This window comes from Chenopodium album, chromosome 3 (genome assembly GCF_948465745.1).
Source record: "Chenopodium album chromosome 3, dcCheAlbu1.1, whole genome shotgun sequence".
Taxonomy (NCBI): Eukaryota; Viridiplantae; Streptophyta; class Magnoliopsida; order Caryophyllales; family Amaranthaceae; genus Chenopodium; species Chenopodium album.
In genome coordinates, this window is record NC_137836.1 from 9,567,157 (window position 1) to 9,578,470 (window position 11,314).

The 11,314-nt window shown below is 37.4% G+C and overlaps 1 protein-coding gene and 1 non-coding gene across 9 annotated transcripts; one reads left to right on the forward strand and one right to left on the reverse strand.

The window, feature by feature from the left end:
* Positions 1-1,158: 1,158 nt before the first annotated feature.
* On the reverse strand, positions 1,159-4,988 carry LOC145623815 (splicing factor U2af small subunit B-like). 8 transcript variants are annotated; one of them, XR_014110257.1, is made up of 7 exons: positions 4,672-4,988; positions 4,085-4,171; positions 3,920-4,001; positions 3,381-3,507; positions 2,831-3,285; positions 1,559-1,641; positions 1,159-1,477 (listed from the first exon to the last, which is right to left on the reverse strand). XR_014110257.1 is itself a non-coding variant. In XM_081676686.1 (6 exons), exons 1-5 carry the CDS (start codon positions 4,906-4,908, stop codon positions 2,871-2,873), a joined length of 948 nt encoding a protein of 315 aa, XP_081532812.1. In that variant the 5' UTR covers positions 4,909-4,988; the 3' UTR covers positions 1,159-1,477; positions 2,831-2,870. The 8 variants fall into 8 exon arrangements, 4 of the variants coding, with proteins under 4 accessions (XP_081532812.1, XP_081532811.1, XP_081532809.1 ...); XR_014110258.1 differs by lacking the exon at positions 1,559-1,641 and adding an exon at positions 2,659-2,693 and having other exon boundaries at positions 1,159-1,407; XR_014110256.1 differs by lacking the exon at positions 1,559-1,641 and adding an exon at positions 2,630-2,693 and having other exon boundaries at positions 1,159-1,407.
* Positions 4,989-5,088: 100 nt separating this feature from the next.
* TRNAL-UAA (transfer RNA leucine (anticodon UAA)) lies at positions 5,089-5,171 on the forward strand. Its single transcript has one exon. It is a non-coding gene; the product is annotated as a tRNA-Leu (tRNA).
* Positions 5,172-11,314: the final 6,143 nt, after the last annotated feature.

An 11,314-nucleotide genomic window follows, 5' to 3' on the forward strand; every position in this document is an offset into this window, starting at 1 on the left:
GGTTCAGATAAATTCAAATTGGGTTTAAAATGGGTTTGACCAGGCTAATTTCGGGTGGGATTACTTTGAATTGGGTTGATTCCAGTTCATTGGATCAGTTCGAAAGTTCATTTTGATCAAGATAAGGTAGGTTCTATTTTAGGTCAATTTCGATTTAAATCCTTTTCGTGTTTGCTTTAATATTGTTCAATGAATTCAATATTCCAATAAGGTTATTTTTAAACCAAAGTAAGTATTGAGTTTTACCTTATTATTGGATCGATATCAGGTCATTCAAATGTCATTTTTCATATAGTGTCATTAGTAATTATGGGGTATTAGTTTTCTCATTCGATCATATTTTGTGTCATTTTCATCTTTTAAGTCAAATTAAACTCAAACTACCGATCACTTACCAAATTAAAGTGAGACTACTTCCTCGGTTTTCTTTTAGATGCAACACACCCTTTAGCGCGGTAATTAAGAAATGTGGGGTTTACATGATATAATAAACTTTAAAATAAGATGAGTGGTTGTTAGAAGTGTAATTTAGTGGGCCATGTGCTTTATATAAGGGAAATAGTATAATTTTTCCCTATAGTAACTTTCCTTTTATAGTGTGTTGCAAGTATTGTGACATTTCCTTTTTAGGAAAGTGTTGCAAGTAAAAGAAAACGGAAGAAGTATTACTCTTCAAGGTTATTAGTGATATAGACGCAAAAGAATGTCATCTATTTAAGGTTATTATTACTCTTCAACCGTATGATCTTATAAGGCTACGAGTATTATCACACAAAGTCAATTTGTATAAGATATTTGTTGTTCTTAAGTAGGGTTAAAATACGTTTGGCTTAAAATTAGGTTTGGTTTGAAATTAGGGTTGATTTGAAATCATGTCTGGTTTAAATCGAGTCACATTAAATTAGGTTTGGTTTAAAATTAGGGTTGATTTGAAATCATGTCTAGTTTAAAACGAGTCACGTTATCAATTTGAATCAAAACAAATCAGATTTAATCAAGTCCATTCCGAAAGGGTTGAGTTGAGTTAAGGTCAAACCAGTTCAATTGGTGTACATTTTAACTCAATTGGACACCGGAAGAAATTTCATAGGTTGAAGATTTTTCCTCCTGCCTTTTGTACATTACATACTCTGTATAAAATAACACTGATGAGCGAAGTAAAACCGAAAAACAGGATAATACATTTCCAGATTTCCAGTTAGATAGTCTTCACATATGAAAAGCACAACAGTCTACTAAAACATTAGCAAATAAACTTTGACACTGCAATATGGTCCCTGAGAAAAAAAAATATTACACACCAAGAACTAAACTGAAGCTTCTCGTCGGCGCGTAAAATCTTCAATCCATCCATCACTTCAACTTCAAAAAGATTCTGCAAACGAGCTGATTCTGATAACAGACAACCTGTATAGAAATATAACAATAAGCTGCTATAAAAGACGAGGTCTCTGCCATCTTACAGGAAAACCTGGACCTGCACACCTTGACAAACTACGTAAGATTAAACGACCAAAAAACATACTGGGATAGTTCCCGCTAAAGCATGAAACCAAACCTAAAACATATTTGCAACTGATTTCCAGGCGGATGGGAATACATTTCATTCTCCATACTGCTTATGAACCAATATATCATGTTCTGGAAAATAACAAGATTAATGCAAGTGCAACTGAATACTAAAGACTCAAAACTGCTGAACTATAGGAAAGGCTAAAAGCTATTCAAAATTTCTAACAAGACGTCAACACTTAACTGGCATTCTCAAAAACATTATATCAGCAGGGTTTATGTAAAGAGAAAGGATAGACTTGGTTGAATTTAATCAATGTGCAATTCTAGTATGCCTGATAGCTTTTACTCCCAAACTTGAACAAGGATTGACTACATGCCACCAAAAAAAAAGAAAATAGTCCTCTCCCAAGTGTAGCCACTTTTACTATTCCTGTTTTATTTTTTGCACAATATAGCTAGGTGTTGGGTCTAACTTTAACAATTCCTATTATTTTTTGGAGGCCAACATATTACTGATGTTCAGCTCATAAAACAACCTTGCAAAAATACAGTCCCCCTCCCTAAGTCAGCCATTCTGTACTCTGTGTACTTCATCAAACATTCCTACTAAGATTTGGCGTGTTAATTGATTAAAATTTTTAAGGAATTGTATGATTTTTAAATTAGTAAAACTTCTACCGTTGAATGATTTTAATAAAATGTACAAAATGCATGTCAAATACAAAGCTTTAACCGCTCTGTAGATTCATTAACATAAATTTCCATATTCATTATTGCTCATTGTGTCGAAGTTCATTTGTTTTGTTAATGAAAAGAGCTTTAAGTATGCACGCACGTGTAACCAGTGAACTTGCACCAGCAAGGCCCACTAGGCCCACGTGCAGTGCTGTGCCATAAAATGCCTGGGCAGGACCATGGTCACCCCAGGACGGCCAGGTCATGTGACCATTGCAAAGTCATTAAAAAATTGAAGAGATTGGGCTTAAAAGGTAAAAATGAGACCATAATAAGTTTAAAAGGGAAAAAATAATAATAAAAACCTTTAAGAGATAGAGATTAGACAGAAGTTCTTGCTTTAATCTTGTTTAATTAGAATTTTTTTTTTTTCATTTACCATTTCAAAAGTTGGAAAAAAGGTTTTACTTTCATTATCTTTAAGCAATGAACCTGTACTCCACCTGCACAGTGGAAAATGGGTGGTAAGCTATAACCTTCTATGGGGCTGTTTAAAAAGGATAAAATATGCTTTTATCAAGTTCTAATCCTAAGAAGCCATATACTTCAATCAATTTGAAACAGGGTAGATGATACATACCAAAAGTAGTGTATATTGTCTGCTAAACCACTTCATCCATTTACTGTTGAGGACGGTCATAGTAATCCTCCCCATTCTCCACGGACCCATTCGCATGGTTATCATTGGCATCATGACTAACATCATTATTCCCATTATCAGTCTGATCTCTTTCCCTGTTCCACTGCTCAATCTTTGCTCTTCTTTCCTCACTATTCTCCCTCACTGGACTCCTATCCCTTCTACCTACAGGACTTCTTCCCCTATGCCCAGGGCTACGGCTCCTAGGTCTCCTACCCTTGTCAGGGTATCGCTGATTTCTATCATCCTCTCTTCTACCACCATATCCACCACGGCCACCATGGGGACGATCTCCATGTCCCCTATCTCCATGCCCCCGATGTCGTGGAGGACTATGACTTCTACTACGGCTACGCCTCCTTCTATACCTTCCAAACAACTGACGTCTGAGCTCCCTGAAATTGATGTAAACAACCAAAAAAAGTATGTCACTAAAAAGTATAAAACTAGCCAACTAACCAGATAAAGAGGGTGATGACATTAAGATTACCTGCTTATTTTTTTCAAATGCATAAAGTTGCAGTAACCTCCACGGTTGCACACATTCTCCTCATACTGCCTGCATGTTGCTTCCCTGAAGTCCGTTACAGGAGAGAAGTCGACAATAATTGGACGGCCTGCAAGATTTAATATAAAATGGCATCAGAGCTTAAAAAGTAGCTACATTAACATTCAGAGCTGCTGCAGAAACTTGATACAACTATGTTTTTCATAGCTCTATATTATGCAACATTCATCAAAGCAAAGGAGACATCATTGTTACTTAATTTCTCAAGGGCCATTCATAGTTCCAGACCAGGAATCATGGCCCTTCAATTAACCATTAAGCAATGTAATACAGTATAGATTCAGTGGGAAAAAGGAATAAGAAAAAAATTCCGTGGAAAAAAGGAATAACAAAAATAATTAGTGGAAACTCAGTATTAGGGAAAGAGATTCCCTATTTACAAAAGGTACAAACAAAAAGCATCACAACAAAAAAAACAAAAAAGATGCAAGGAATTCTTTCAGAAGTAGAAGATAATATACCAGCATAAAACCTTCCACTCAAGTTTCTAACAGCTTCAGCAGCATGTTCTTCCTCTCGAAATTGCACATAAACATTACCCACCTACACACGGATAAACCACTGTCAAAACTTGTAATCATATATGATAATTTAAACAATCAAAGTATGGTAATCGGAAACAATACCATATGGTCAGCCAAATTGTCACATATGTTGAGACTCTCAATCTCCCCATACTTGTTTAGTTCCTCAAATAAATCCTCATAAAAATCCTGCACATTCATATTAAAAAGCAAACAATCAGTACATCATCTAATGATAACCTTAAAATCGAAACAAAAACAAATTATTGAATAAGGAACTTCTACACAACTAAAATAACAAACGTAAGTTCCAATAATTCCATGTATAACAGAGTCAAAAAGCAGATTGAATTCATAACAATTAAGCTTTAACAAATTAAAGTTCACTAAACCGAATACGAAAACCTAGCATTGTACTAATCTCACCCATCAACGAAAATTCTAACCCAAAAAGCCCCATCTTTAATAACACAAAATCACCAACTCCAACCCTAATTTGAAAAAATAAAGTTCCAAAAATGTTATAAATTGGATTACAAAAACAAACTTATACTTAAACAAATCAGATTAAATTAAACACTAATCTACCACAAACAGCAACCAAACACAAATCTCAAAAAAAACACATAAAAAGATTAAAAACCCTAAACATCAAATCAACAAAATAAAAACCCTAATAGAAATCAAACCTCAAAGTGCTGTTGAATTTTGGTGGGATCAAGGGGCTGGCCTTGAGGATCAACACCGGGAGTAATCATATCAGGGCGTTGATACATGTTAGCAAGCAGCAAAGTAGGGCTGATACTGGGCTTTGTATGAAGCCTTGAACAACGATCGCCATGTCTGCAAGCTCCGATCTTGAAGTAGAACGGACAGTTCACTCTATCTTTCTCTGTCCCGAATATCGAAGCTAGATGTTCCGCCATTGTTGAACTTTCTCTCTCCTCTTTGAGGGTTGGGTTTCAGTTTGACGACGTTGGAGAATTTCAGGATTTTTGGGGTTTTTTTTTCCTTTTTATAGGGTGTTTATTTTGTTTGTTTAAGGGTATTATTTATTTATTAATGTATATTTATATAGGTTGTTTTTGGACTTGATTAACAGTTAAGCAAGTTTGCCCGAGTGGTTAAGGGGGAAGACTTAAGATCTTCTGCACATAAGTGCGCGTGGGTTCGAACCCCACAGCTTGCAAATTATATTTTAGGTTTTTTTATTTTTGACCAAGAAGTAATTATGTTTTTTTTTTTACTAGAAATTTCGTATTTTAACACAAAAAAAAAAAGACTGAAAATGGTTTTTAATAACTCCTAAAAAAAATTAATTTAGCACTAGAAAAATTTTTAAAATTTGGATTTTACCACCACTTAGGCCTTGTTTGGTTGGATGTGGGAAGTAGAACTTCCCATGAAATCTCAATTCCTATAAAAATTTTAATTCCTAGGAATTTTCAAAAATTGTTTGGTTATATGTGGGAATTTCCACTTCTCATGGGAAGTTCCACTTACCTAGAGGGGACTAGGTAAGTTAATTCCTTCATTTAGTGGGAAGTGGAACTTTATAGGAAGTTCCAATTCATACATTATGGTCAACTAAACAAACATGTATTAATCCATTTCCTCGGAATTCCAAAATCCCATGAATTTGTTTGTCAACCAAACAAGGCCTTAAAAGGTTTCCGTCTAAAAAATCCATTAAGTAGGGTCTACATTGACACGTATCACCATTTTATTGGTTTAAAAAAAAATCCTTAAACTACCCAGCCCCACTACCGGCACCTACTTCTCCACCCTCACGACCTCACCCAATGCAGCCGCCGACGCATACCCTCCCCTTCCATTTACCCAACCTATTTGAACCTTCCCCCTCCCTTTCCCCTAGCCCAAAACCACTCCATAATCGCCAAAAGCCCAAACCGTAACCATCCGTCCCCAAAAATGGCCAAATTCGTGGCCAATTTTGGGGAAGGATAGCTGCGATTAGGTGGTTCAGGACTGCGGGAAAGGGAGGGGGAGGGTTCAGGTGGGTCGGGTTTAGGTTCGGGGAGTGGATGTGCCGGCGGTGGGCCAGTGGGTGGCAGTTGCACTTGGTAGGGGAGGAGACGAGGGTGGCACTTATGGGGGGCGGTGGTAGGCTTGGGGTGGTTGGGTAGATTTAGGGCTTTTTTTATAAAAAAAAAAATTATATGTTTTTAAATTTTTTTTTTCTTTTTTTTCCCAATAACAAAGCAACACATGGTTTTATAGCCCCTCTTAATAAATTCTTGGACGGAATTAATTAAGTGGTAGTAAAACCAATAAACCATTTTCGGGTTTTTTTTTTTTTTTATTTGTGTTAAAATACAAAATTTCCTTTTTTTTTTCTTGTAGTTAGGATATTGATTTTTTAAACAATTTACATAATAATACATGTATAGTAAAATGATTTGTGACAAATTTATATATTAATATGACTCTTCTCAATCCATTAGTTCACATAAACTTAAATGCTAACAACTTTAAATATGGTTACTTTGGGTGTCAATTCATCAAATCTAAGCTTTTCGAAAGAAAACAATAGTAGAATTCACCTTTTGGCCCGGGCAATGCACTGGTTATTCAAAGATTATTGCATTGAGAAATGAGTGAGGAAATATCAATAGCTCATTATGGTTATTATGTGTAATAAAAAAATTGATTTGGAAGTTAAATTTTGGAACTATAATTGAAAACTAGGCTTAAATAAAGAAGGTGGAGGGTCTATAATTAGGGGTGAGCAAACATTCCGGGTACCCGAAATTGGAATTGGAACCGGTTAGGAACCGGTGGGTCCGGATCCGGAATTGGACTCGGTGGTTCCAATTCCAAGTAATAAATTTAGGAACCGGTTGCAACCGGTTCCAATTCTAATTCCCAAATTTTTGGACCCGAAACCGGTTGGGTACCCGGTTACCCAATATATATTAAACTAAATATACTTTTTTAAGAAAAAATAAAATATGTTAAATGTATCTAGTTAGTTGTAGACACCCAAATGTGTCTCCCCAAAACCAAACTCAGTGATGAATACCTTTCATGTCATGTGATTATTGAACAAGGCGAAAGTATTAAAAGTCTAGTGATGAGGATGTTTTTATTAAAATATCTCTTCTTTCTGTTTTTGAAAATATTTCTTTTTTTACCCTATTTTTGAAAACGTGCATTCCTTTGGTCAATGATATGGGTCCAATAATAGAGTAGTTGGATGGGGCTTGAAAAGACCGTTCCAACGATATATTATAAGCCCGATTCCAATGAATAATGAGGAAGTTATGGCCAAAATACTAAGCTGGGCCCAAATCGGATTTTACCTACGGCCCAATGATCATGTGGAGGGTCCAAAGGTTTAATCCTATTCCTAAACTAATTAGGATTAATTAGAAGCTTCTATAAGTTTCTAAAAGATCTTAATTATCCTTTTTGAAAAGATAAAATCAAATAATTTGAGTTAAATAAAAACTTTCCTTTTTTAAAACTTTCCTTTTCTTAAATCCTAATTCTATTCGAATTTAAAGATGTTCAAAGACAGTCAGATTTTATTTTCGTGCCTCATAATCTTTATCCAAATTTTATATGGTTGGATAGATCTTGAAATTATCTTTCCAATGATATATTATAATATTAAATCCGAGTTATAACGAAAAAGATATGAAACTCTATCCAAAACTGACACCGTCCTACCATTTCGGCCATATCTTTTTATCTACAAAAGATTTTAATCTGATTCTAATTGGGTTGGAAAGTAGACTTCAATATCTTTCCAACGACATATTATATGCTTTTTTTGGACTTCTGGATCAAAAGATATGATAAAAACAAAATCCGCAAAAACTGTTGTCCATCGAGTTCTATTTCGATTCGAATTCGGATTCTGTTGGGGTATGGTGAGTCCGACTCACCGCGGAAACAAACCCCGACCCAAGGAACCACTCGCAATAATTAAAATCATAAATCATAAATAAATAATCACTAAGAAAAGATAACGAATCTTACCCTCGAAGCGAGCTTCGCCCAAAACCGGGGCTCTTACTTGAAAGCTACGAGCACGTCAAGCGCCGCGCCTCCAACGGTATCCACCCACAAAAAGGCGAACACAACTTTAAGGTCTACTACCTGGGGGTTAGCGAGGTCCGACCAAAACCCGAGTGTTATATGAGTTTAAGAGTTTTTCCAATATTATGGAATGCTCTTTTTAACTCCCACTCAAGCATCATTTCCTATGCCCAAAGTTGGGTATTTATAGGGAATGATGGAGTATGAAAATCTCTCCCATCAATGTGGGACAATGAGATTTTCTCATTTTATTTTAAAGCTAAAATAAAATTATTAAGCAAACTAGTAATAAATCAACAAGTGTCAAGCATACATGAGAGAGTAGGTGAGGACCACTTGGAGATGGGGACCAAACTTGCTCCCCACTCTCTCCCTCACCTTATGCCACATGGCAATCCCACTTACTCCCAACCTTCCCCTTATACACGGCCCTATGGCCCGAGCCAAGCCACGAGCCAAGCCCGAGCTCGGCCCGAGCCCGGCCCGCACCCAGCCCGCACCTGCTGCTGCTGTGGCGCGGCTGCTGCTGTGGCGTGGTGCGGCTGCGGCTGCTGCCGTGGCGCGGCGCGGCTGCTGCTGTGCCTAGCCGCGGCTGGCCGTGGCTGCAACATGGTGTGCCGGCTCGTCTTGCCCCTAGCATTCGGATGCTCGGGGCACTCCGATGCTAGGGGTATTTTCGGGAATATTGTTGATTTATTATTATTTTGCGCGTCTCGTCTTTTATTATTTAGACTCGACTTCCGACGATCGGTTTCGACGCTCTAAGCTCGAATTACCGACGTCTAATTATTTAACACTCGGGCGACGAATTAATTTCTTCCGAATTAATTCGTCGAGTTGGTTCGCATATATTTGCTTGGGTGTGACCCGAAGGGTTCAGTCAAGATTAAGCTGTAATATTAATTATATTAATATTACTGATCGGAAGCGGCCTCCACCTAGGCATTCCGATCACTTGACCTTACTGAATATATTAGCTTTCTAATAATTCTGAACCCGCTATCAGAATAATACACTTGTTCGAAGGACACTATTCCTTTCAATCTCCCACTTGTCCTTCCGGACAAGTGTGCATTTAGTGTATAGCCCTTATCCTATGTCTCTTCATGTCTCTTCATGAACTACAGAGTAAGATTACTAGTCATCTTTGTTACGTCCAGAAGTGTTTCTCGAAATCCGAGTTTGACTGTCAAGAAGCAGATGATTTCTAAAATCCATCTGAGCACGGCCATGCATTTTTCACAGTCTCGCTCTTCGAGAGGCCTTGTAAACAACAAGACATGTTCCCTATTGTTAGTAGGGGGACATTTCCAGTCTTGTAATGTAGCTTCTCTTACTAAGAGGACTCACCCGCCCAATATCTGTCTTTATAATCCCCAGTTACGGCGAACGTTTGGCGGATACCAAAGCGGATCAGTACTCAAACAAGAGATCTCCCACTACTCATGGTCAAAGGAAAAGAGTTCCGATAGTAATAATGAGAAAATACTTATGACGATTTTAAATCTCTTAAAGTATCCTCATAGGTCGATCCAGTATGGTTCTAAACCAATACCTGTGCAAATGATTTATATCCTCATAGCACAAGAAACGGTGCTATAAATCATACTACACACTAATCTCTGATGGTCATCAATCGTCCACAAAATATAACCTTGATTAGGGATAATTTTCGATTAAAATATTCAATGTTCACTTAATAGGTGTTTCTTTATCCAAGCCATTGACTTGATACCCTATTTTGAATATTTATTAAAATCGAATGGACTCATTATTTAATTCTAAACCACAATTAAATAGAGACGGAGTGATTTAAATTGCATGAAAAATTTTAATTACTCCAAAACTGAATGGTTCATCATAGTGCTTTACATCAACATTGTTCAAAATTTGATTAAAACACTATAAAATGGAATTCAAAGCCAGTTCATGACATGCTTGATTCCCATTGCCTCAATGTGTTTGTTGTGCTTCACTTGAGGCAAAGGTTTAGTAAGTGGATTGGCTACATTGTCATCCGTTCCAACTTTGCAAATTCTGATTTCACCTTCTGACTTCCATTCTCGAATCATGTGAAATTGCCTCTGGACATGTTTGACCTTCTGATGTTCTCGTGGCTCTCTAGCCTGAGCAATAGCTCCATTGTTGTCACAATAGAGGTCTATTGGACCCTTGATGGAGGGTACAACACCAAGTTCATCAATGAACTTGCGAATCCAAACTGCCTCCTTGGCTGCCTCAGATGCTGCCAAGTATTCGGCTTCAGTTGAAGAATCAGCGGTTGTGCTTTGCTTTGCACTCTTCCAACTAAACGCTCCTCCATTGAGACAGAATATGTATCCTGATTGTGACTTAAAGTCGTCTCTGTCTGTCTGGAAGCTTGCGTCGGTATATCCCTCAACAACCAATTCATCTTTACCACCATAAACCAGGAATTTATCTTTGTTCCTTTTCAGGTACTTTAGAATATTCTTGGCCGCAGTCCAATGCGCCTCTCCTAAATCTGATTGGTATCGGCTCGTAGCACTTAAGGCATACGATACATCAGGCCTAGTACATATCATGGCATACATGATCGATCCAATAAGCGAAGCATATGGAATTCGACTCATCCTTTCTCGCTCATCAGGTGTCTTTGGACACTGCTTCTTGCTTAAGGTTATGCCATATGACATGGGTAGGTGCCCTCTCTTGGCTCCTTCCATTTGGAATCGAGCCAGTACCTTATCGATGTAAGTACTCTGACTCATTCCAATCATCCTTTTTGATCTATCCCTATAGATCTTGATGCCTAATATGTACTGAGCCTCTCCCAAGTCTTTCATTGAAAAACATTTCCCGAGCCAAGTCTTTACAGACTCTAGCAATGGAATGCTATTTCCAATGAGCAAAATGTCATCGACATATAAGACTAGGAAGGCGATGTCACTCCCACTGACCTTCTTGTAGACACAAGACTCATCTGGATTCTTGATAAAGCCAAACTCACTGATGGCTTCATCAAATCGCAGATTCCAACTTCTGCTTGCTTGCTTTAATCCATAAATGGACTTCTTAAGCTTGCATACCTTCTTAGGATTATTCTGGTCGACAAAACCTTCAGGCTGTGTCATATACACAGTTTCTTCCAAAATCCCATTGAGGAAGGCGGTTTTGACGTCCATCTGCCATACTTCATAATTGTAATATGCAGCAATCGCTAGAAGAATTCGAACGGACTTAAGCATAGCTACTGGAGAAAAGGTTTCATCATAATCAACGCCGTGA

Coding starts and splice junctions, on each gene's coding strand:
- LOC145623815 (XM_081676686.1), bottom strand. CDS start 4,908: ATGGCGGAACATCTAGCTTCGATATTCGGGACAGAGAAAGATAGAGTG. Junction 4,172..4,671: donor AAATTCAACAGCACTTTGAG/GTTTGATTTCTA, acceptor ATGAATGTGCAG/GATTTTTATGAGGATTTATT. Junction 3,508..3,919: donor GAGTGGAAGGTTTTATGCTG/GTATATTATCTT, acceptor TAAATCTTGCAG/GCCGTCCAATTATTGTCGAC.